The sequence below is a fragment of the Aplysia californica genome, unplaced genomic scaffold (assembly GCF_000002075.1).
Source record: "Aplysia californica isolate F4 #8 unplaced genomic scaffold, AplCal3.0 scaffold00606, whole genome shotgun sequence".
Lineage (NCBI taxonomy): Eukaryota > Metazoa > Mollusca > Gastropoda > Aplysiida > Aplysiidae > Aplysia > Aplysia californica.
The window spans coordinates 121,058-147,554 of record NW_004797876.1 but is presented as its reverse complement, the minus strand read 5'-3'; the positions used below and the strand labels follow the sequence as shown (position 1 = coordinate 147,554).

General features: G+C 40.8%; 2 protein-coding genes across 9 annotated transcripts in view; one reads left to right on the top strand and one right to left on the bottom strand.

Annotated features, from left to right (window-relative positions):
- Positions 1-19,149, bottom strand: part of LOC101849404 (peroxisomal membrane protein PEX14) — a gene marked incomplete in the record, with an annotated part of 26,811 nt that extends 7,662 nt beyond the window's left edge. Inside the window, 5 exon segments of one of the 8 annotated variants that reach the window (XM_035972190.1) lie at positions 1,338-1,432; positions 3,605-3,763; positions 9,475-9,559; positions 17,649-17,732; positions 19,017-19,149. In XM_035972190.1, the coding sequence (XP_035828083.1) occupies positions 1,338-1,432; positions 3,605-3,763; positions 9,475-9,559; positions 17,649-17,687 (378 nt within the window). 8 annotated transcript variants of the gene reach the window in all.
- The window catches only part of LOC101849158 (DNA fragmentation factor subunit alpha), a gene marked incomplete at its 3' end in the record, with an annotated part of 16,907 nt that continues 4,159 nt past the window's right edge, over positions 13,750-26,497 (top strand). Inside the window, 2 exon segments of the mRNA XM_005107463.3 lie at positions 13,750-13,768; positions 19,197-19,520. Of these exon segments, the coding sequence (XP_005107520.2) occupies positions 19,220-19,520 (301 nt within the window).

Sequence of the window (26,497 nt, the reverse complement as noted above, 5' to 3'; positions counted from 1 at the left end):
CCCCCCCCAACCCATGATTTGCTAAAATAATGGCCTCATAAAATCCCTTCTGTCAATTGGTTGGAACCTGCTCATTTTGTTTTAATAGGGGGGTAGGACTATACCATCTTTTGTAAAATAAGGGGATCCATACTAAGTGTTCCGTTCCGATCTTGCGTTCAAGACTCGACTCGCGACCCAGCAGTACGCAAGGTGGTGACAGCGACAGGGGAGTGAATCGGAAGGCGATACTGTTCCGCTCTCCGCTGAAGTGAATCGCGAATTGCGTTCTGCAGGGAAGAGCGGCGATTCAGCTCCGTTCTCGCGCTCGCGACCCAGCACTACTGCAGAACCGTATTCAGTAGAACCTAGCTACAGCGGGACTTTTAGTTCCAGATGAAAAATCCAGCAGCAGGCGAGTTCCCGCTAGAGGAATGAAAAGAGGAAGTACCGAAAAATCACACACTACACGCTCTCCTCTTCTTTTTTTTTTTTAAATTTCAACACCTCGTGTGTCACTGAAGAAATATGGTGAGAGAGCTTTTTCTTTTTCAGGGCCAACAGTTTGGAACACTCTCCCTCATGATTTGAGGAGCGAAATAAAACTTGATACCTTCAAAAGGGGACTCAAAACACATCTATTTAAGAAATATTTTACTTAATGGACAGTACCTTTGCCTTTTTGTATGAGAATTTTTTATTGTCTGAAAGAATGTTGCTGTCAAAAAGTGCGCACATGATGAATTTGTAGGGTGTTAGTATGAATGCGTTTTTAATCTCCTATGTACGCCTTGGGCCCATGCTGTGGGGAAAGGCGGGATACAAATGCCCTTATTGTTATTACTGTCTTTTGGCGTAGCCTAGGCCTAGGGCTATCATCACGACACATCACTTTTGGAGTGGCTCACGTAACGCGTCTCTCCGCACCATCTCTCTCTGCCGCCTGCCCCACCTCACTCGTCACTGGACTGGCCAATCACAACGCCACACCGCTGACTGCCTGTTTGGAGCCCACCTACAGCCCCCCGCCCAACAACCCCCTTCCCCCCCAGCTAGAGCTCGCTCAATCTCTCACACTGTATCCAAGTTCAGATCTTTCCTTGCCCTGTTATAACTAAGCACAGATAATTGAGTTTACATAGATAAAAAAAAGAGGGAATGCGGTAAGGTCCGCTATAGTCATGTTCTACTGCACCGACAATGTACTACACATCATGTGTTAACCGGGCAGATTATTTAGTTTTCATGGTACTGGGGTGTGTGTGTGTGTGTGTGTGTGTGCGTGTGTGTACATGTGAGTGAGTGTGTGTGTGTATGTGTACAAATTTATCCCGCCGTTTCATTCGCTGATCTCTCACCTGAAACAGCTGGTACACTGCGTACGACACACTTGCCACAACAACGGTCGTCATAGTCAGGTCTCTCATCTTTGCCCAGCCTGACTGAGGGGGGACTGTAAAACACAGACATGTGGTTTCAGTTCAGTTAAGAGTTTTACTGCATTTGCAACGCAAATAGGGTTATTTGAGTGCCAAAGACAAGAGGTGTCAATAGAAAGTAAAATACAAAGAAAAGAAAAGAAGAGGAAGAGATTTATAAAGGATGATAGATGTTTGACAGGAAAGAAGAAGCGAACCACACCAGAGCATCCTCCAGACATTTGTTTTTTGCAGGGTATTTTTGGTAAGTGTTTTACGGCGCTTGCAACTGCATAAGGTCATATGAGCGTGCGGGACACATTAAACTTTTTCAGTTGGTAGGAAATTTTGAATTTTGCCCGGGTGGCGGCCAAAGCCTACTCTTATCGATTTTAGACCACCAAGAGATCTTTAATAGGCGCAACTTGCACACGGGCCCTCCGAGACTTTTCACCCTTGCGTATGTGTGAAGGCTAGGTGTAGATCTTTCCTACCAGAAGATCAGGGGTGTGGCTGAAAGACAGCAGTGAGAAGGAGCCAAGGGGTAGCAGTGAAAAAGCAGCAGAAAGAGTCAGGAGCCCAGAGGAGGGGGCAAAGGAGGTGAGGGGGTGGGGGCAGAAAGAGGAGATGAAAGCAGACGACAGAACATTCCCAGAGAGCAGGAAAGGAGGTGAAAGTAAAGGAGACAATTTTAGAGAAGAAAATTTTTTTCCGGCGCTGCCCCGATTCGAACCCGGGACCTTTGAATGAGAGGCGAACACCTTAATTCTAGGCCACGAGAGCCCCCACACAATAACTACTGATCATTTGGGTGTCGGCATGGGGAAATAAGGCGATCGTCAAATTTTGGGCTTGTGGAGTTATTGGTATCATCTTAAAGGTTGTACATTTGCCTTGCTATTCAAGGAAAAAAAAAATAATACCCATCTATCTCGCATAGGAGTCGAGATATTTGAGATTGAAGGAACTGGGGTTGCCTGGTTTCAGAGATAAAATTAGGGGAAAATGGCTCCCATCATAGCTCAAGAGTCCTTGGAAACTGCAAATTTACATTTTGTGTGCCTTTAATCAACATTTTTCAGTAAAACCCACATAAATCTGCTTTTAAATGGACATAAAAGGTGTTGAGCCACAAATAAATAAATTCCAATAAATTTTACAAAACGGGCCGAAAAAAATGCTGATTTCTTCTATTTCATTATTCTGACGAGCGTCGGATTTCCCACCGATGCCTCACATTTTATTCCCCCCCTGTCCTAAAGAGGAACATGTATGGAAGCTGTTTAAATGTTCTGAGCCTAGAAAGTAACATTTTTTTCAGGAGAGAAAAGGAAACTGTTTTATTCTTTTAAACAACTGTACCTACATTTTAAACAACTGTACCTACATTTTAAACAACTGTACCTACATTTTACATGTCTTCTTCTCTTCCTTTCTGTCAACATACCCAAAAATTAAGAAATTGTGATAAAAAAAGATTTTAAAAAAGGGGGGGAGGTGGGGGGGGGGGGGGCCTTCGTGCATCTGAACAGCTGGTTCGGCGATATTCATTCGTGAACAGATTCACCGAGTTGTATATTGTAATCATTTTTCCACTTTCTACGCCACCGAGGCAAAATTCAAAATTCCTACCCAAACTGAAAATACTCTCATCAGTATAAAAACATATAGAATACCTTCGAAATTGGAATGTGGCTACCCTGTTGGCAAGGGGGCCCTATGAAGTAAAAAAAACCGGTCGCAAATACATAAAAATTAGTTGCATTGCAGGTTGCAGAAATTTTCCACGAAAGCTGGGCTGGAGGAATTTAAAAAGCCGGATTTCCGAATTTTGCCGGAAAACTGGCAACCCTGTGTCTTTCAGCCACACCCCTAATCAAAGGGTAGGTAAGATCTAACACCTAGCCTTCTCGGATATATAAGAGCAAAAAATCTCGGAGGTCCCGTGCGCAAGTTGCACACGTAAAAGATCCCTTGGCGGTCCAAAATTGATAACAGTGGGCTTGGGCCGCCACCGGGGCAAAATTCAAAATTAATTCCTACCAAACCGAATGTTATATGTTTACTAATGTGTGCCGTGGGTTCAGATGACCTTGTGCACTTGTAGCGAGCGCCGTGAAAAACACTTACCACAAAAACCCCCCACATTTTGAATTTAAAAAAACAAAAAACAAAAAAAACAACAAAAAAACGGACTGAACCCTCACTTGGTGCATACATCGGAGCCACCGCCATACTTGTGCCACCATTCATGACGTCCGGCCGGTAGCCTGGCGGTGGGCCCTGAGCGGCTGTCACATCAGAGCCGACGTTCTCCTTCACTCCAGATCTTTCCACGGCTATTCCGATTTCCTCTTGGGTGAGACCTGAGAAAAAAAAAAAAAACACACACCAATTGTCTCGGGGTAACGAACAACTACGGATTCACCACCGCTACAGTCAGCACCACAGTAATCCGATACAAGAAAAGGAAATACATGACATAAAACGTTATATCTCAGCACAGCCCTTTGAACAGATTCCTACGCAGAATCATAAAAACATACATGGGGCTCTCGTGGCCTAGAGGTGAAGGTGTTTGCCTCTTATTTAAAGGTCCCGGGTTCGGATCCGGGTAGCGACCGAAAAATTTTCTTCTCTAAAATTGTCTCCTTTCACCTCCTTTCCTGCTCTCTAGCAATGTTCTGTTGTCTGCTTTCGTTTCCATTTTCTGCCCCCACCCCCTCAACTCCTTTGACCCCTCCTCTGGGCTCCTGATTCTTTCTGCAGCCTTTCTACTGCTACTCCTTCGCTTCTTCTTACTGCTGTTTTTCTGCCACACCCCTGATCTTCTGGTAGGAAAGATCTACACCCAGCCTTCTCGGACAAGGGCGAAAAATCTCGGAGGGCCCGTGTGCAAGTTGCGCTCGTTAAAGATCCCTTGGTGGTCTAAAATCGATAAGAGTAGGCTTCGGCCGCCACCCGGGCAAAATTCAAAATTTCCTACCAACTGAAAATATTAGGTGTGTCCCACGCACTCATATGACCTTATGCAGTTGCAATGTGTATGTGTGTGTGTGCGTGCGCTCTCGTGTGTTTATGGTGCTCTTGCAAACGTATAATTAGTTAGCGTAAACACGGCATGTAAGCCGACCCGCTGCCTTCCGAGCGCGTGATTTCCGTGAAATGGGGGTTATACAGATCTCTGTTCCTTTGCTCTTTTGCTATAAAACACCAAATGCTGAACAGGGTTGGTGATTTTTTAAATTTTTTAAATAAAAATTTTAAAAATCGATTTTTAAAATTTAAATCAAGATTTTTAAAATTTAAATAGGATTTTTTGGATTTTTTAAAAAATGTCGACAGTTTGGGATTTTTGGTGGCTAAAAGTATGTTCTTTTAGTGCAAAATGCATTGTCTTTATTTTAACTAATGATTAATTTAAGCAACTGCAATTTTAGAAAGCCTTAATCTGCTATATCAGTGAATTATGGCTACAGACAGTTTAAAATGAAGAAAATGTCAGTCTAAAAGGAAGGGGGGGGGGGGTAATTATGCATAGATAAACTTGCATTTTATTACAGTGTGTGTGTGCGCGCGCTTGTGTTTGTCTAAAAAGAAAAAGAAAATGCTAATTTCAATTATGAAAAAAAAGTAAACTGATTATTTTACTACTTACAGTGACAGGGGGGAAAGCAGACTTTTAAGTATTATTATTTTAGTCTACTAAACCTTATATCTGTTTTATAAAACCAAGGAAAGGAATTCTGAATGTTTAAAGATGTAAAAACAGAATACATTTTTAAAAAGTGATTTAAATCACTGAGTTTTATTTTTAAAATCAAGTTGACTTAAATATTTAAAAAATCAACTGATTTAAATCGACCTGATTTAAATCAACCCAACCCTGTTTCAATTATGAAAAAAAAAGTAAATTGAGAACTGTATTACAATACATTTTACCGTGACAGGGGGGAAAGCAGGCTTTTAAGCATGATTATATTAGTCTACTAAACCTTATATCTGTTTAATAAAATCAAGGAAGGGAATTCTGAATGTTTAAATATGTAAAAACTGAGTACATAAAAAAAAAAAAAAGTGATTTAAATCACTGATTTTTATTTAATCAAGTTGATTAAAATTTTAAAAAATCAATTGAATTAAATCAACCCAGCTCTGATTTCAATTATGGAAAAAAAAGTAAATTGAATACTGTATTATTTTACAGTGAAAGGGTGGAAAGCAGACTTTTAAGCATGATTATATTAGTCTGCTAAACCTTATATCTGTTTTTATGAAACCAAGGAAAGGAATTCTGAATGTTGAAATAAGTAAAAACTGAATAAAAATAATTTTTTTAAAAAGTGATTTAAATCACTGATTTTTATTTTAAAAATCAAGTTGATTTAAATTTAAAAAATCAACTGATTTAAATCAACCTGATTTAAATCAACCCAACCCTGATGCTGAACACTTTGAAAAACTTCAGATTTTCTTCGTTACAATAGTGTGAGTTGTTTGCATATCCGAGTATTTGGAGCTGGAGAATCGCCGTGGAAAGGGAAGCCCCCCCCGCGTCGGAATGCGAGGTCGCAGGTTCAATATTGAAACCCATGCATTCGAAAGCTTTGCAGAAAGATTGATGATATAATACCGTCTTTTCATTGGCGGAGAACTGTACAGCTTTGGGCGAGGTTTCCATTGGTTATTATTTTTGGCCTTTGACGTTTTGGATAGAACACCTTGAGAAAAAAAAAGCGTCTAATTTGTAAGTTTTCAAAGATCATTTTTAACTCGCTAAAAAAAAAGAACCAATAGAAAGAACAGTTCTTTTTCTATTAGAATAAAGTCACTGGCTTAGAATTATTTTGCACGAATCCTTCCGCGAAACTCTGGGGAGAACTCAGTACACGACAGCATTGAGCCGACTCGCTCACTGCGGGGACCGGTGCGGTGCCGGCCGAGAAAACGCTCGGTGTTATTAATGAAATAACGACAGATCATCGTGCTTGAGGCAATAGAATACTGATTTGTAATGATCTCACAGTCTTGAAAAAAAATTGGCTTCATTTCTTTGTTATAATGATTGTACTCTGTTAATGTAGAGATGTTTGGTGCACTTGGTACTCTTTTATTATCTGTTAATCATGGGGTTGCAGCTAGTTAGTGACTTCAGCAATATTTGATTATTATGTCAAATTGAACCAGCTGCCATTCTCTTTAACATTGACTGAGAGGTAAAAATATGGTACCAAAAATTCTTAGGAGACATTGGCCTTTCATATGAAACAAACGAATTTGACATACAGATACTTTAAAAATTTAGCATCTGGTACCTAGCATAATGCTAATATTTTGTGGCATTTGATGTGAATTCCATTCTCATGAAAATTTTGTTTTGTCCATAAATTTTTATCTCTGTAAATGAATAGTTCTCTACTTCCGTATATTACCTTGCAGAGGCATAGCCAAGATAACTGCTAAATAAAAATTTCAAGTCTCTTTCTCAATTCTAAGACCCCCGTTGCTATGGAAACATGTTGCTCAGCTTCGGAGGCCATTTTCTTCTTTTCGTGTTTCCTCACCTCGCACAATTAAAAGTTCTGTATTTTCGTCAAATATGGTCATATTTACTTCATTCTTGTTTTTCAATCCGCGACCCCCTTTTGATTGTTTGACAAGTGGAACGACCCCTCATACCCCAACCCCCAAATAAAGTAATAAACAAACCCTTTAACCCCCCCCCAACCCCCAAATAAAGTAATAAACAAACCCTTTAACCCCCCCCCCCCCCAAATGCGTACAAACAAGCAGCACACAATTAATAAGACCTACGTTACATAGTTAATACAGAACAATAACTGTACCTTTGACTTTTCAAATCGCTCTTATTTCAAGCAAATACAAGCCTATGTATCTTGCAGTGAATGTTTTTTGCGTGCGGTACTTTGTCCTTCACTTTTGCCTGAAAGCCCGACTTTGATCCCTTCATGGCTGGGGCTCCATCAGTACAAATACCAGACACATTCTTCCACTTCAGACCCTCGTTTTCAAATAATGAGGATACCTTGTTCATGACATCATCAGCTGTTGTTGTGGTGTCCAGTGGGATGCAAAATAAAAATTCTTCTTTCATATCTTTTTTTTTGAAACATGTATCTCACAAAGACTGTAACTGTGAGCATGATGCCACATCAACTGATTCGTCAAGCTGGAACGAGAACATAGGGGCAGCTTTGATCTCCTCTACAACCTGTTCCTTAATGTTTGAAGATATGCGTGCAATACGCCTCTTGACAGTATCATTTGAAATGGGAACTTGCTGCAATTTCTTTGCACTAGCCTCACTTAACATCAGCCGTGCCATCTTTATTGTGCCAAACTTTATAAGTGTGTTTCTTCAATTGTGTGTGGATTCTTTTTTTTAATGCTATTTCTCTCTCTCTCTCTCTTCCAACTTTATTTTTATCTCCTTTGTCAAATTTCCTGACATAGCCTTTCCTGTGTGTTTATTGTTCTGCCACGCAACAACATGGTTTTATAATGTACATATTTTTTTTCTCAGTTAAGCCTATGATCTTATTAAAGATGACAAGCTGAATCCTACATGGAATTACAAAGAGACAATAAAGGTGAATTGGAGTTTCGGTGATAATGATATTTTTACAGTGACTGTGATGTCTCTTGGGCGTGGGTTAGATGTACGCCAGGGCCTAGGCGTACACAAATTAAACTCAGGCGAGACAGGTTTGGATGAAAATATGCATGACTACCATTACCGTGCTTCCCCCTGAGACCCCCTTCTCCGAAGCCAGCACTCATGTTAGCTCGTCATTAACGAGGCTTCAAGCTATTCTGCATTGGCCTATGGAAAGGCTAAATTATTGAAAGAACAGAAAACACTGCAAACCAAACCTATGATTGGCCCACATAACATAACCAGGCAGGGCAAACTGGTGTTGCCTTGTTGTTTCTCTGGCCTTGTTTAGAAGTTCAGGTGTTAACCCTTTTCTTATTTCAACCAATTGAAGAGGGAACCGTATTTTGACAATTGCCAGGGAAAGTAAAAGATCAATGTTTTAGTTTTCACAAAGTCCTCAATGATCTTGCGACCCCCCCAAGAATGGTCTTGCGACCCCTCGTGGGGTCGCGACCCACAGATTGAGAACCCCTGTTTTAAATGGTAGGGAAAAGGTGATAGTTTTTTAAAATAATGTTCACTCTGTTTTGAAATTCCCTTCATATGACTGATATTGACCAGCACAGACACATACAGTCAAACCTGTGTAAGACGGCCACCCATTGTCAAGGAGAAAAGTGGCCGTATAAGACAGGTGGCCATCTTAGGCAGGACTGATCAAGATGAAGAAAACAAACCATTCCCATCTGAAGTCCAAATCGAAAGTAGCCGCATTGTTGTTGTTTTTGTTGTTATTGGTTAGTATTTTGTTTGTTATTTTTATTTTGTTGCTGATTTAACACAAGGGTGACAATAAAACGAAATGTATCGAACAAGGAAGACCGAGTGCCATGTTAAAACAAACACATGGGTCTACACCACTCGGACAACAAGCGACGCTTCTGTTACAAATTCATGTTGACGTCCATTGTTACTTTGTTAGAGATTGGGTAAACAGTGACTTCTCATCTCACTTACGATTTGAGTATGAGTTCTGGGCGGGGCTTATGGATTATGAGGGATCACATGCTTACCTCACCAGCAGCTGAAAATTGGTACCTATTGGTCAACAGTGGGAGGGGCCTACGCAACATGATTGGTTGGAGGGACTACCTAACAACAAGTGACTGGATTATGACGGCTCGCCCACAACGCCAGGGGCCAGTGCACAATTTATGACAAAACGTAATGGAGTCACTAAGGTGGCCGTCTAAGACAGGTGTTATTGCTTAGTAGTGTCATAGGGATTGTGCGTTAAAATATGGTGGCCGCGGCCACGTTGGACAGGTGCCCGTTTTACACAGTTAAATTATAGAGAAAAAACGCAAGGGGGGAAAAAGAAAGTGGCCGTTTGTACAGGTGGCTGTCTTATAGAGGTGGCCGTCAGGGCAGGTTCGACTGTATATGGTAAAAACTTACCCTTTTTTTCCAGAAAAGCTTTCTTCTGGTAGAGTGGACTTGACATGACTTTTGGATTTTGCAGAAATTTCACAGCAGTACTTATCTGTAAAAGAAAAAGTTTGTTTTGTTTAACAAATTGAAATTTAGTACTTTTAGAGGGTTGAAAATGGCATTTGGGAGCCTATTTGTAGAGGTTGCCAACAACCCAAACTGCCTATTTTTTCCACCAAGATTTTGTCTTTTGTCTGATTTCTTCATCTACATGATATCTTTCCATTGCTGGCAATGTTTAAAAGCAGGTTCCCCTTCGATTGCTACTATAATTAAATTAATTTGGGATCGCACCATTGATAGAAGGCAAACCTGGGAATAATGAATAGAATATATGTACCTTCACTATACAGGCGGGTTACCCAATGTATACCCTAATTTTCCTCAACTTTGACGTCTGAAGGTCGCATGTCACAATCTCGGAACACCACTTTGAATTATTCTTGATTTTTATTAGTTTTAGCACACACTTCTTTCATAGCGGCCCTTATCGCGTTCCCATGCCGTAGAATCTTCGCACTGATAATTTCTGTAGATCTAGACAATAAATTTGCAAACAAGTTTCTTTCTGAAAGTAATTTTCTGTCTAAGATCACAAGTCAATATACTTGATCTACGCGCAGATTTTCCAGCCGCAGCAACAATCCGAAGATAGACAGATGGAATGAGGGAATGATAGAAAGGAGGAAAGTGGCACAAAAAGTTCGCCAGATTTTGATCAATCTGCAGATAAAAAAATGTACTGCCGACCAACACGCAATAAATGCATGGGGCATAGCGGAATAATGGCTGATGGCAGGAAATGCGCAATATGGCAGGTTTCTATAATAATAATAATAATAATAATAATAATAGAGTATTTTTGTATAGAGCGCAAATCCCCGCTCAACAGCAATCTAACATACTTTTGTCAAGAGAATTACCGTAAATATCCGTAACTTATAAACAAGACGATATATGAAGGTGAGTACGGATCTTTTGCTATGGAATTTCAGTAGTCCTACGCTGTCGCAGATTTTTACGGAGGGAGTTGATAATGATGGAAGAACAAGTACGGAACTGGCAGAAAGTATGGATTTCCGTAAAAATACAGAAGAGTGGAAGCACTGTACAATACCTAATATTATCTCTGCATGCACTTTATATTTTGCCATCACACATGACGTCGCCTGATCTAGGTTTCGGTGTTTTAATTAGCAGAGTAGTGTCTACGTTCTCTAACGTTAGGCCTAGAGAACGTGTGTGTATACAAGCTGTGTCTATGTAATCTAAATGTTCAGTGCTTCTGAGAATAGCACCGAATCCCGGTCCTGGAAGGTTTCTTCTTCTTCTCCTGAGCCTAAACAACAACAAAAAAGACTCGCAGACCGAGGAAAGCCACTGTTGAACTTTAAATAGGCCTAAATTGGTAAAAGGAAAAGTATTTAATAGAGGCCTACTTTGTAGACCTGTAAAAGCTCCTCTTGGGGGACAAAACCAGAATGTGCATGCTTCATCCCTAATAAAAAACTACAAAGCAACAAGTATAATTATGGAAAAAAATTGTTGGATAGTCGGGAAGAGGAGAGAGGAAAAAACCCCCCAAAAAACCTTCCAGGATCGGGATTCGTTCCCACACTCATAAAATAATGGTTTGACTTTGACTTCAAACACAGACGCGCTGTCCATTCGGCAATCTGAACTTCTAACAAAATAAGGTAGATTAATTAAGCTTGATATTTAATTTAACACATATGGCGTTTTATTTAGCACTGGCGCTAAGACGCTAAGATAATTCGCAATGTGGCGTTGCCAAATAGGCACTTCCTAGGGTTTTGCGTGCTGAGAACAATTTTGCATTAAAAACTGTCACAAACCATTATTTATGCGAATTTAGCAGGTGCGGTGACCCACCCTGCACCTCCTCTTTTTTAGGTGACTTCTGTTTTTGTTTACGATTGTGTACCTGTACATGTCTTGTCTATGGAGTTAGCCCGGGAATACTTCTCCCGAAGAGAGCCCCCTCTATCCCCAAGCCCAAAATTTGGGACTATTGACAATGGCAACGACTTACCAGATGTTCCCTCGGTCCCTCTGATGGTGCAAGAATTTGTTTATCTCCATCACTGTTAGTTGTGCTGTCATTGAGACTCGACTCTCGTGAATCTTGATCCATTGTAGGCTCAGCTGTCGAAATTGAGCCTCACTTGACTTTTTGTCTTCTGTTTGGGTTTTCTTTTCTTTTTATGTGCTCACAAAACTACACTTGATTTAGATCTAGATCTCGAATCTAGATGTCTAGGTTAGATCACTCTCTCTCTAGCCTACTCTAGGGTCTGATTCTGATCTTGACTGTCTACAACTACAAGACTCAAGAACTCTTTCAACAAGTTGAGAACGATGGCAGTGGTGTGGCACTCAAAATAATGTCTCTTAACTAAATTACGATGAGACTGTGGGCTTCACAGACTACACAGTAAAAGCAATGAAAGGCATCTGTCTTGGGACAGTTCGGTTGTTGGTTTCAGCCATAGGCCTTGAATTTGAACTCAAATCGTTTCGATTCTCTGAGATTTTTTCTTCGTCATGAAATAGGCCTAACTTAATCTTTGGAAGTGGAAGCCAAGACCTCAAGACCTTTGAACTCTTTCTCCTTCAGTTCCGTCGTTTTCTTTTCAAGGGTGACTGCCCCTGAATTGAAGGAGAATTGAGACCGCTTCAGATTTTTTGCAAGATTCTAGATCTAGGCCTACAGAAAAACGGTGAAACAAAGATGAAAGCTTCTGAAATGATTTATGCAATCTTAGATCTAGTGCATAGCCTATATATACATGTTTCTTTGGGTTATGCATTTCTTACACATATTTTTTTTCAAGTATTGTTTTGGTTTGTCTGCTACCTAAAAACAAAAATTGGATTGTGTTCGTGTAAATAGTTCTAATTACAAATAGACTTCTAGGTATATTTGTACAAATATTGTTCGATTTAATCGCGCGACTCCGTTCACTGTCTACTGAACTGACGACTCAATTCTCCTTCTTACCCCATTTCCCTTCATTAGATTTTATTGCGTAAAAGTTAATAAGCTGTTAATTTTAGGACCACATTGACCAAAAACCTTGATGCTTTATTAAGTGAAAAAAGTAAACAAATTTTACTGAGTGAGATCGAACGATTTAGATCTATCTAGTCTAAATCTAGATCTAGATCTAGCTCCAATAAAGAGGAGTAGTCTAAAAAAAAAGTAAACTTTCCATGTCGAGATTTCCCTGCCGTCTGGGAAATACACTGACTGCAATAACAACAGCCAACAAAGATAGGCTAGTAATAGAGTCTACAAAAAGGTCGTCGTTATTCGGACTCGGGTCCGGAAAAAAGGAAGTGTCTTCGTTCTATAGATCTAACGTTCAGTGCTTCCAATTTTCCGCCATTTTTTAGTTTCCCCCACACCTTATCTGCCGATCCAATGCCCGCCGCCTCATTGATACGCCCCCCCCCACGTTTCCCACTTTCTTTGTTGTAGAAAAAGGTAAAATTGAAGATTAGCAGACCACCTGGCACCTGCATAATATTATGAGCTGTGTAAAAAAAAAAAAGAAGACCGATTCGTTCAAATACACAAGCCTGTGTCATATCGATTGTTTACCAAGAAAAAGTTGTGTTGCCGTGTAGAGCTGAGCATACGGCAACTTTTGATTCCATAGACCAGCGCACAATTCATTACGTAGATCTACGTCAAGACTAGCTTATTATTGTAATAATGATCAGTTGCCGGGGGGGGGGGGGGGGGGACTGACGCGTATGCGACGTACAACGCCCGGACCAATAGTGCCCCCCCCCCCCAACCACCCTCCCCGACACGCACACAGCCACACGTGTGCAGGCCGCCCATTCGACCCCGACACACGCTAACGAGCCATCTTTAATTGCTTCTGATGACCTCTTGACAAATAAACATTTATTAGAAGCGCTATAACTTTTCAGGCCGGCCTCAAATTCATCATAAGATTAAAACTCGGCTCCTGCACAAAACGCCTTTTTGCCCGAAGTGATCCCGGTCTCTACCCTGCCTGAGGCGAGTCACGAGTGAGGCAAGACAGGAAGCCGGATTCACGAGTCACAGGAAGTCGGAAGTGATGTCATGCTGGACAAGAATCAGAGTCCGAATAACATTTTTTCATATTCGAGTCCGAATAATCACTTCGCTACAAATAAAAGGTTTCAGGATTCCGAAAGGGAAACTGACACTGAAACTGAAACGCACGATTTGTATCCTTGTTTAGTTAGTATGTTTAGTTTGTCGACTTGTAAGTCCAGAAACAAAGATTAGTGTCTAGATTTAGATCTAGCCTAGCATTGTCAATCTAGAGATCTAATGTAGAAGATTTCTCTAGATCTTAGATTCTTTTAGATCTAGATTTAGATCTATAGCCTATGTACGGCATACCGTCACGTACGTCATACTGTCAGTTGGCACGCATTTGGCCTAAAATTGGACAACCAGACAATTATGCGATAATCTGGAATGCTGTCTGCTAAACAATTCCGTTCAACATTGTTTTGTTTTCAAGTTCAACAATTTTGAGCAGAATCAGACACCTGTGTGAGCAGAAATGATCCATTTCATCTCCAAATGTAAGAACCGCGTTCAGCCATTACGGCTTGCAGATGCGCAATACATCTTTGGAAATAAGCTATTGGTTCTACAATCGTACCCGCAGGATTCGTTTCGCATTTTTATTCAGTTTATAAGGTGTCTAGTTACCGCCACAAACCATTCGCTGCTCTTTGTTGTAACAATTGGCGCCCGTAGGGGGGGTGACCATATGGGGTACAATTTTTTAATGGATGTACCCCATACCGTCACCGTATTTTTTACATGGTGCGTGACTTGAAAAATAGTTATTTCTTGGGGAGTGCTTATTTAGGCCACATATGGCCTAAATAAGGTAAGGGAGGTTTTTTTGCTTATTTAGGCCTAAATAAGGTCACCCTATTTCTTGACGGACTATGGATGGCATCTTAGTACTTTAGATTTTTTAGTTTCTATGATTTGATATAGATCTAGATAGATCTATTTAGACACGGATTCATTAGAAAATGAGCGACTTTAGATTGTTCTTTTTTAATGTTTGAAACAAATTTATATGAAGGAAACTCTATCCCGTTGTATGTAATGATGATGATGATGTTCCTCTGTCCAATGTATACACATGTTGTGATGATGTTCTTCCAGCCACTGTTTCCTCATGTTGTGATATTGTTCCTGCTCCTACTGCTTCTGTTTCAGAAGAAAAACTTGCTGGCCCTCCCCCAACTGCCCTTGTCTCTAGTTGTGAGTGGTCAGTTGATGCCCTAGACTTTTCGACCACAGGTCTGGAATTCTCGGGGATCGAATGTACCTCCGAGGACTTCCTGGATCCTGCAGCAGAGTTTCAGCTACCTTTGGTTTTGACCCCAGCTCAGGATCCTGTGGACAACCAGGACTATGTCTATTGTCTACCTGAGCAGGCATTGAGACCATTGGAAGATGAAACTCTGGTGACACCCCAAGCCCCCCAAAAACTGCCTCAGGACAACACTTTTGCTTTGTCCTTGACAGTCTAATTGATTACGCCATTGCCACAGACATGCATTGGGTCCGCCGTTGCCATTGGCACAAAATCGAACCTAAGGAGAACGAGGGGGCATACAAAAAATACCTTGATTTGTAAAATCAACTCATTCCTGCCCCCTCGTCGTCAACCTGCCCATACCAGCAAGCTGGAACTATCTAAGGTTTCAACACAGAGAAGCAGGCTAAGGCCCCTACATACATGTCTTACGGGCAAAGTACAAAGCATGGGAGGAGGCGAAGAAATTGGAAGAAGAAAAGAAAAAGGAAGAAGTGGAAAAGAGGAAGAGAGAAAGGGAGAGAAAAGGGTGGAGAAGGAAGAAGAGAAAAGAGGAGAAAAAGTAACGAAGTTGGAGAAGCAGAGAACAGGGAAGAAGAAGAAGAAAAAACAGGGAAATTCATGTATGTGTGCGAGTAAGATGTTCATGTGAGTTTGTTGTGATACATGTTGGAAGAGTAAAATGAAGCATTCAAGTACTTGTGTGTGAGTAAAAGATGTTAATAATAATAATAATAAATGACATTTATATATAGCGCTCAACCCCTAATAAAGTACACAGGCTCTGAGCGCTTTACAATACAGTACAACATACAGCAGTAACATGAAACGTTGTGTTCCCGACTAAAGAAAATTATTCCAAATATTCATCTTATTAATTTAAAAACAGAAACGACTTCAGCTGACCTTTGAATGAATCAAAAGATTTGATTTCTCTCAACGTACTTGGTAAAGCATTCCAGATCTTGGGGCCTTGGTATTCAAATGCCCTTTCACCCATTGTTTTAAGTTTCATAGATGGTAAAATAAATTTCTTTTTGTCAGCTGATGACCTTAAACTGCGAGTTGGAATGTACAGTCTTAACAGATTTGATAAATATGATGGTGCATTATCATTCAAACATTTGTGACATATGGTGGCCAACTTGTACACAATCCTTTTCTCAACAGGAAGCCAATGCAAAGTTCGTAAAAGAGGTTTAGCAGAGTCTCGCTTTCTTTTCCGTAAAACTAAACGTGCTGCATTGTTTTGGACAGTTTGAAGTTTTTTAACTTTCTCCAGTGATATTCCTGATAACAAGGAGTTACAATAGTCGAGTTAAGATAAAATTAAGCTAGTTACTAGTAAAGCAGTATACTTGGTATTGATCAGATGACGTATTTTATTAATTTTTCTTATTTCTAAATACATGCAGCTGATCAGATGATTTACCTCAGCCGACATTGACAAATAAGAATCAAAATAGATTCCAAGATTCTTAACTTTTCTTGAAAATAAAATTTTTGCATCACCAATTTTAATGTGATCATGGTCAACCTCTTTAACAGACTTTGCATTGCCTGCCAGAATGACTTCTCTTTTATCATCATTTAACATCAATTTATATTTGTTCATCCGGTTTTTCACTAAGGCAATACAATTTTCAGCACGATGGACAAGTTCATCTAAGTTGGTAAACAATGTTGAACCATAAATTTGGGTATCATCAGCATAGAAATGGTATTTTAAGTCACATTTAACTATTTACTTGACAAGTGGTGGAGTATAAATGGTGAACAAAACTGGACCGAGGACTGAGCCCTGGGGGACCCCATACTTAAGAGCATGATCTGATGACTTAAGCCCTTTAATAACAACAGATTGGTAACGATTTGACAGGTAAGAAGAAAACCAGCTAAGGGCAGTCCCGGATATTCCAAAAGACACTTCTAATCGCTTCAATAAAATGTGATGGTCAATATGTATCAAAAGCTGCTGATAGATCTAAAAGGCTCAGCAAAACAACTTTTCCTGAATCACAATCAGTAAGCATGTCATTCGAGATCATGACTTTAAGAAGTGCTGTTTCTGTGCTGTGGTTAGCTCGATAGGCAGACTGGAATGGCTCTAACAGATTGTTTTCTTGTAAGTGATGACGAAGCTGCTCGGGGACAACCTTTTCAAGGATTTTAGACAAAAAAGGTAGATTTGAAACAGGTCTATAGTTCTTTAAGACATTCTGATCTAAGTTTTGCTTCTTTAGCAACGGTTTTACAAGAGCGATTTTAAACGAATCTGGTTCAAGTGAGTTTGTTGTGATATATGTGGGGAAGAGTAAAATGAAGCATTCATGTACCTTTGTGTGAGGAAGATGTTCATATGAGTTTGTGATATGTGTGTAAGAGTAAAATGAAGCATTCAAGAGCTTGTGTGTGAGTAAAAGATGTTCAAGTGAGTTTGTTGTGATATGTGAGGAAGAGTAAAATGAAGCCTTCATGTACCTGTGTGTGAGGGAGATGTTCATATGAGTTTGTGATATGTCTGGAAGAGTAAAATGAAACATTCATGTCTAGATATCTAGATCTATGTGTGAGTAAGATGTATGTGTGTCTGTTTTGGTGGTTGTTCTTTTTAGTATGTCAATAAACATTAGTTCTGTCTTAGTACTCTTAGGCCCACTGTACAAAAGGAGTTCGTCTTTCCTTCTTTCCTTTTTTCAAACGCCTAGTTGTACTTCAATTTGGGTGTGATGGTATGGGGTGTAGTGGGTGACGGTATGGAGTACATACCATGACAGAAAACCCGACACGTGACGATATGGGGTACATGTCAGGACATGTGTCAAGTCTCGGTTAGGGGTCTTCTTTATACACTATAAGGGTGGGCCGACTCCGAGAACTTCCGAACTTTCGACTCCGAACATTTTTGGGCGCGAATTCGTCGACTTCGACTCCGAATTCGAATTCAGGTCAAGATAGCAGCCAATCAAATTTGAGGAGAGGCAAGGTCAATTCGGTGGGATTCGTGTCAAGTCAAGTCGTTCTCCCTACAGCCGTCGAGTCGAACACGCTGTAGAGAATCCCGACTCCACGGACCAGTGTAGACGAAGGGGGCGGGGAGGGGGGAGGGGGAAGGAGCAGGGAAGAGGTCACAGAGGTCGGGATTGAGGCAGGCAATGTTTTCATTGACATCAGGGGAGGGCACCAGTTTGTTTTGAAAGTTATTTGCCCCTCGTTGACAGTACAGCCGCATTCATGTGCGAGGATAATGGATGCAAACAGGTCATAATAAAAATCAAAGCATAAAATCCCGCAGTCTCGAACTCTAAAGTCAGACCATGCAAATCAAAGCAACAGTCAGCAAGACAGAAGTCTATAAAAAATAACAGTAATAGATCTAGATCTAGATTTATATCATAATCAACATTTATTATGACAAGATGAAACATACAAGGTTGAAAACAAACATGGAGTAATGACGAGAAATGTGACAATGTAAATGTAAGTGCCAGACAGGTCGTAAGAAAATACATGTAGATAGTACAATGAAGAGAAGAAAAGTAGTGAAATGTGTGTGATCGTAGTGAAAGCCAAAGAAAGAAGGAGGTTGGGATAATCACGGGATTTGAATTTGACGTGAAGATGGCTTGCAATTGTGATTGGTGCAATCAGAGACGCAATGCTCGTCCGTCACCGTAGTGCGTAAATTTGACCTTGGCCTCTTAGGGCATAACCACCAGCAGAAGGGATTTGTAACTGCTAGCAAATCAGCGCGTTCTAAAAGCTCATGTGACTTTCATTGAGTCGATGGAATCGTGGGACGGTCCAATTCGAACTCGCTGCTTCCTGCTGAACACAGCGAGGGGAAAATAGAAATAAGACATCGTGTTTTATGATACTTTTCAAACTTATGCATTTTTATTCATTCAAATCTAACTTTTGAGCGTTCAAAAATGTTTCTTGGGTGCAGTTTTGCGTAAAATTATTCAGTTTTTAACAAATTAAATATGTTTTCGCTCCTCGTGATCTATTTTCCCCTTGGCTGCCCTAGTTCGGGAATTCGTGTTCGGACTCGTCCTCCTGCCCAATGTTCGATCTCCGACTCAGACCCCACGAATTCGTCGAATTCCGAATCTCGACTTGACTTCGCCCATGCTTAATACACTATCTGACTAAAATCTTCACCTCACACCTACAGGAAAGGCTGGCCTCTCAACAAAACGAAATTTTGGGTCAATGTTTTTGAAAGAGCCGAAGTTATGGTAATACAAAAGTTCACTTCCGGAAATAGTCATCACAAAACACTAAGGTGACGGTATGCCGTACATCCTACTCTAGATCTAGTCAGAGATCTACTGAAAATGGTCAAAATGATTTCGAGATGGTCTCAGACGTCTGACACTGACACTACTGACAGCGTTGGTGTTGGATTCTATGAATGTGAAGAACTCGCCCACAGTGGGAGTTATGGAAGTAGATCTAGATCTAGATCGCCATTGGATTGGGCAGCAGAAAGGCGAGAACTGCAAGGGCAAGGGACACCAGAAGTTAAGGCTAAAGTTAAAGCGGAGTCCCCGACAAAGCCATTGAAGGTTTGGAGTTGGGACCGTCAGAAGAAGATCTCTGTCACAGCATGCTCCCTGCACCAGGCAAAAATGAAAGGTGAGCCCTTCCCCCAAATTTTTATCTTGGATTTATTTATCTTAAGGCCAGCTCTGGACTCGAGTCTGATTAGATTTTTGGTAAATTTTTACTTTCACTCCCGCACACAGATGCACTGTTTCAGGGGTCAAACTGCTGTACTGTTTGCTGCAGATCACACGTAAAAAAGCCACTAAAACTGTCGCAAATCAATTATTTTCAAGACAATTTCAAATCTAACTGTAAAATATCAAATTATGGGTGTAAAAACAGGGGTGCATGCCCCCCTGTAACCCCCCCGATTTTCTTTTACCCCAGTGGGGCAGGCCCCCCTGGAACCCCCCGATTGGTCCAAAGCATGTCTATCTCGGTTAAAAACAATCAAATATTTCAAAAACCATTAATTTGCGACGGAAATGAAGTTGATATTTGTGTTCAGCGCATCAATATTTAGTAGAAAATAGACAACTGGTAGCTGAGTGTGAGACGGGAGGGAAAGTAAAAAAATACCAGATTTTTTATCTCTCTATTCGGACTCAACTCAATTTATCATATTAAAATAAAAATTTTAAAAATAATAAATGTTGGGGAAATATTTAGGAACAAAGGTCGGAAGTCGGAACGAACATCATGCTGGACTCAATTCAGAGTCCGCGTATAATTTTTGTCTAACAGATTCGAGTCCGAATAGTCACATCGTAATCTAATAGGGGGTGCCCACATAGGCAAAAACAGCACCTGGACATGGATGGCTGGTGCCTATAAATAAATCATTGATGGTCTGGGGTGCCCACATACGCGCTCGGGTCGGGTTGAGTCTGGTCGGGCCTATCAGGTCGGGGTTTCAGTGCACACTACAGCCCCGCCGCGATTGTACTCGACGACCTGGAAGTTAAAGTAGAGAAACCTTTAACCTACATGCGACTACACAGAGGGCGTAAACCCGGGCTACGATTGGCTGGACCTTTGACCCCTGAATACATAAAATACGCCCGCCGTACTCTTGGATTGTGTGTGTGTGTATGTGCGTGTGTGTGTGTGTTCGTGAGTGCTTGCTTGCTTTCTAACTTGCTTTAGTCTCCGCGTCCACCAAAATAAGATCATTTCCAGGCCAGGCTAATGTACGAGGTGTAGAAGCGACTCAAAAAGATCCGCGTCCATCGACATCAGACCAGTTAAACCTATTTTTAGCCCAGTGTGTTATGATTACGAGAACAACAGACAGCACTGGCGATTTATTTACCACTTTAAAAGACTAAAAAGCAACACATTATAATTATGGGAAAAATTGTTGGTAAATTGGGAGGATGAGAAGAAGGGGGGGGGGGGGGGGGGAAAGCAGGGACTGGGATTCGAACCCACGCTCACAAAATAATATTTCCGTTCCAAACGCAGACACACTGTTCACTCGGCCATCAGAACTTTCATCAGCGAAGGGTAGATTAAGCTTCATATTTACAGTACTGTTTCAGGAAAGACAAAGCGACATAATAAATCGAGATGTAGGCCTAGATCTAGTGGACCTGTAGATAAGGTCTGGAGAAAACTAAAAATTGGCGGAAAATTGGAAGCACTAAACATTAGAGAACGTAGATCTATACACGTCCTTAGCTAGATCCAAGACGGACTAAGACCGTCTTGGGCTAGATTCTTGGTCTAACATGGCCTATTTTTAGCCCTCCTGAGAACGAAATAATCTAGATCTAGATCTAAGTCAAGTGCTTTGATTTCAGTTTTTCTGCTGTTTTTCAGCACAAATCTGCTAAATGTACAACAATGAGATACAACTTTATTGATCATGTAAAGTGCAATGAAGAAGCAAAAATGTACTTAAAGATGCAAATTTCCTTCCAAAATGAGTCGAATCGAGGCCAGAGTATTACTTAATGTATTCATGGGTCAAAATGGACACGTGACTCAGCCTTGTTGTGATTGGCTGCAAACCACCCGATCGCGCGATTCGCAGGCCAGAAAACAAACGCGTTTGTTTTTGTATGTCACCGATCGTGTCGATCGGTTTGTGCCACGATGGCCGCTTTGCGCCCTCAATTTGGCTAGCCGGGACTACCCGATGGACCCGACCCGACCCGATCGCGTATGTGGGCACCCCCTATTAATGAGATTCAATCTGACAATCATCATGACGTCACTTTTCACATGATTTAGCACACATAAAAGAACTCTTCACCACTCAGCACCTTCTTTGTCTTATAATAAATATGGGGTGCCCACTACGGCTGGATCAGGCTGATCGCCCGACTCCGTCCTTGGGGGTTTCACGAAAAAATTTTAAAACGATTAATTTGACCAAAATACATGTCACTAGATCTTGATAGAGCCACCTAGATTTATATGAGCTGAGAAAAATTAAAAAAAAAACAGCATGAAGATTGGATAAACGGTTCAAAAGTTATGCAAGTCTTTTGTTGTGAATTTGGGCATTTTTCGGGGATCAGTAATTACTTAAAGACAAGAGGATGGCACCAAAATCTAAATGTGCCAAAATGAGGCATGAGAAAGACAACTTAGTAACAGTTTTCCTTAATTCAAAGAAAACGTTGCCTGCAAAACATATGACAATCATTCATTTCCAGAAAGGTTATATGTAATGGTTTACATGATCAACAATGTGTTACGTAATATGCAAAGTCATGTGACCAAATATGGCCGCCCTTGATGAAACCCGCAACAGATTTTGACTTAAAAGTGACATATGTTTTAAGTTAAAAGTGTACAAAAGTATATATATATTTTCTTAATCAGCACGACTAGGCGCTTCTAAACAACTGTAAAAAAAGCAACAATAAATCCATTTTATTTTTAAAAAATCATACTTCACTCCAAAAAAATGAATGTAGTTGGGCACGGAAAATACGAACAATGAAAACTGAAAATCATGAATAGCTCGTACAAATTGCTATTCGATGACTGATATCTCTTCAGTTTTTCATCACCGTTAGCCCTTAACCTAAATTATGGATATGTGTCAAAGACGTTTGTCATACCCCGATATTTAAATTATTCGTGCCTGACTTTAGTGATTTGAATCTAAATTCCCAAATGCCAACAGTCTTGAGCAAAAGTATACATTCTATAGATCAGCAAAAAGTGATGCATCCAATGAAAGAGCATACAACCAAAGATCAGATGGATACAGAGGAAGAGAACCAGCGTCTGTGGTGTAGCGGTAAGAGCTTCGCTTTCATAAGCAGGAGATCTAGATCTAGTGTTGATTCCCAAGAGGGGAGAAAATTGTTATCGGCAAAAAAAGAAATGCATAACCAAGTGCATGTGTTTTCGTGCTAATAAAATATGTAAAGATGAGGTTTTGTCCATGCTAGTTTTTTTTCACACAAATCTTGAACTTTTCACAACAAATTTCATTGTTTACTCACAGTCACAGGTAGGCACAGCCTAAACTGTTGAATTGTGTGATAATTGAGTGTTAAAAAGCTCACAACTTTTCTAATTTTGTGAGTAGTCGCACGAAATTTGGCGTGTGATTTCATTCTCTGGGTGGTTCTATAATGGGTGAAAAAAATGGTTTCATCACTTGTCAGTTCAGAGATACGCCATGCCATGACTAACGATAGAAGAGTGAAACCAGGCTATTGGACGTTTGCAAGCCGGAGAAAGTTAAACTGATGTTGCCACACATTTCAACGTGTCACAGTCTACCATCAGCTGACTTTTTGCAAGGTTTCAACAGTCCAACTACACTGCCGATCAACCGAGAAGTGGACGGCCAAGGGCAACAACTCAAGCCCAGGATCGCTTTATTCAGCTTCATCACCCGCGGGATCGTTTTGTGCCTGCCTCTTCAATGGTCCAAGCGCTTCGAAATGTCATCAAAATTTCCGACTAGACAGTACGCAACCGACTCCGAGAAAGAGGGCTCCGTGCATATCGACCTTTATGGACATTGTTGACGGACTGGCATCGCCAACAGCGACCACAATGGGCCACTTACCACGTCAACTGGAAGCTACAGAACTGTCGGCACGTATGGTTCAGTAATGAATCCAATTTTCTCATCTCTCGACACAACAGACGACGTCGAGTATACCGACATTGAAATGAGAGGTTCTCGACTGGATGCATCTCCCTGGCCTTATTGCATGGGGTTGGCAGTGTGATGGTGTGGGGAGCAATCAACCACATTGGCAGGAGCAACCTGGTGAGAGTACAAGGTAATCTGGCAGCCCAGGCCTACATCAACAACGTCCTCCTACCACATGCCCTTCCATTGCTTCAACAACCAGGGGCAATCTTCCAGCAGGACAATGCCAGACCGCATACTGCCAGAGTAATTCGTTCAAACTCACCAAATATGAACGCTATAGAGCCCATTTGGGATGTTTTGGACAGACGTCTCCGGAACAGAGTTGTCGCCCCTGCCACTCCTGATGAACTGTTTACCGCCTTGTATGAAGAGTGGAGGGCAATACCACTCCCCAACATTAGTTGTCTCATCGCCTCCATGCCTAGAAGATGTCAAGCGGTACTCCAGTCAGCAGGAGGCCACACCCAGTATGAATGGCCGCCCTTGGACGGACAGATTGGAGCATTCAATTGATTGATCAAAATCAATTCAATTTTGTTGATAATCAATAAACAGCAATGACTAAAATTTCAAAATGTATTTTCTTTCCTTCATATATATCAACAGATATTCAGTGCTATATACGATAAATACATGGTGTCCAATTTGGTTTTGCGTTTCTTTTTTAAAAAAACAGTTTAGTATCTCTGTCTTTCTACTGTGATGTAGTATCTCTCTCAGCCCAGGTTGGCCCGAACAGACAGGAAGGGGGTGTAAAATCACCTACTTTTAATAAACTAAAAAAACAAACAAACACGAAGAAGCAGGACAGGAAAGGCAGAATAATAACAATAATAAATCAGCAACACAGAGATGTTTTCAACTGCTTTAGCAATAGGAGAAACATTAAACAAAATCAATATATATATATATACAAGCATACATAACAACCAGGGGCGGCTCGTGGAGCTAAAAAGTGGACGTGCACATATTATAATGCTATCGCTTGCTCGCTGAAGATAGTCAAGGGCATAGTAAATGAGACGGTGTATAATTTTAGGATCTTTGTGTTGGTGAGGGAGAGCCTCGTGCTTTTATTATCATTCTTTTTTACGTGTGGGTTTGGTTTCTAGTACTAAATTTGTTTGTTAGCTACACATCAATTTCGTTCATCCTGTATTGGAACTGAACACTCAAGTAATAACTTTCACTACTCCGCTACAAAACCATTCAAAGGCACAACTCATAGGACGGTCACGTTCACCTCCCTCAGGTTCACGGTCACAGAGTCACTTAAAATAGTGGCAAGACAGACAATGAACCAATCACAATTCACTTGAGCACTCCGCTGGATTGCTCCGGGGCTCACATAATATTGGCAAAGAATAGCGTACGGTCTATTGCGTTTATTTTTAGACTGCCTAAGTACAGACAGACAGACATACACACATACATACATACATACACACACACACACACATGTGCATATAATTTTATATATAGCTTTTGATTATTTCCGTCTTTGTCTCATGACTGCATGAGCTGTTTATTTCGTTACAGAACAAAAGTCTAGACACTGTTCAGGTCTTGTTGCCCCTCCAGGAAAGGGAGAGCCCACAACGTGTCAGTATAAAATCTGCTTTATAATTTCTCCTCATTTTTGCACCACTTTTAAGTGCGGTCATGCGTGCCGGTGTATGTATTGCCGTGTGTTGACAAACAGCTTTGCAAGACCAGGATGCACATTCTTCTATTCTGCGTGTGGGACATTTTTTTCCTGAAGTCTCACCTGACTCCAGCTATTCATTACATTCCCAGTAGCGAATCTGTTTTGATGGCGTTCCTCATGAACAAAGAATCACACAGGAATTGGTCGCCAGGCTGCTCGTCTTTTCCTCACCACCTCCACCTTTTCCTCTCTTAGAGTGCTCTGGTTCTTGTTACAAAGGAAAATTTTCTCTTGACAAAATAGGCGCAATGCTGAATCAAATCAAAACATTGAAAAATATTTGATAGATGGAAATAGAAACAGCAGGTCAAAGTGAAAGAAGAAGAACGTTCCAAACCTACATGTACGTGTATTAACTGTTTGCACATTTTGGAGTAGTAAGTGATTTCTTTAAAAATGTGTTTTCTGTCTATGAGTTTGTTTTTACTTCACAGGTGAATTTACATTCTCACAACTGTGAAAAGAGTAAGACAAGAGCAACTCTGTTCTGTGGCCTATGTTACTATTTTTCTCTTTTAAGTTTTTGTCAGAGTTAATTTGTAGTTTAGTCAGTCTTGCTTCCCACAATTACGTGTTACTATTGGAGGCGGGGGCTCTCGTGGTCTTGAGCTTACAGTGTTAGTCTCTCATTCAATAAGCACACACACACACACACACACACACACACACACACACACACACATATATATATATATGTAATACACACACACACACATTACTAATTTTATCAAGCAATGTGCCTTTTGTTAAAATGAGCCGAAGATGTTACAATCATAAGTAAAAACTCAAATACACGACTATGCAAATTGTGACAACCTAACGCCCATGTTCATCAGAATTAAGGCAACAATAATTGGAGGTGTACAGAAACGATAAAAAGCATAACACCAGCTATGTTTTGATTTTACATGCACAACCGGTAGTGTTTGGTCTCCTGGTAAAGACCAAAAAATGTTATTCTCTAAAATTTTCTCCTTTCACCTCTTTTCCAGCTCTCTAGCAATGTTCTGTTGTCTGCTTTCGTTTCCACTTTCTGCCCCCACCCCCTCACCTCCTTTGCCCCCTCATCTGGGCTCCTGACTCTTTCTGCAGCCTTTCTACTGCTACTCCTTGGCTCCTCCTAACTGCTGTCTTTCTGCCACACCCCTGATCATCTGGTAGGAAAGATCTACACCCAGCCTTCTCGGACAAGGGCGAAAAATCTCGGAGGGCCCGTGTGCAAGTTGC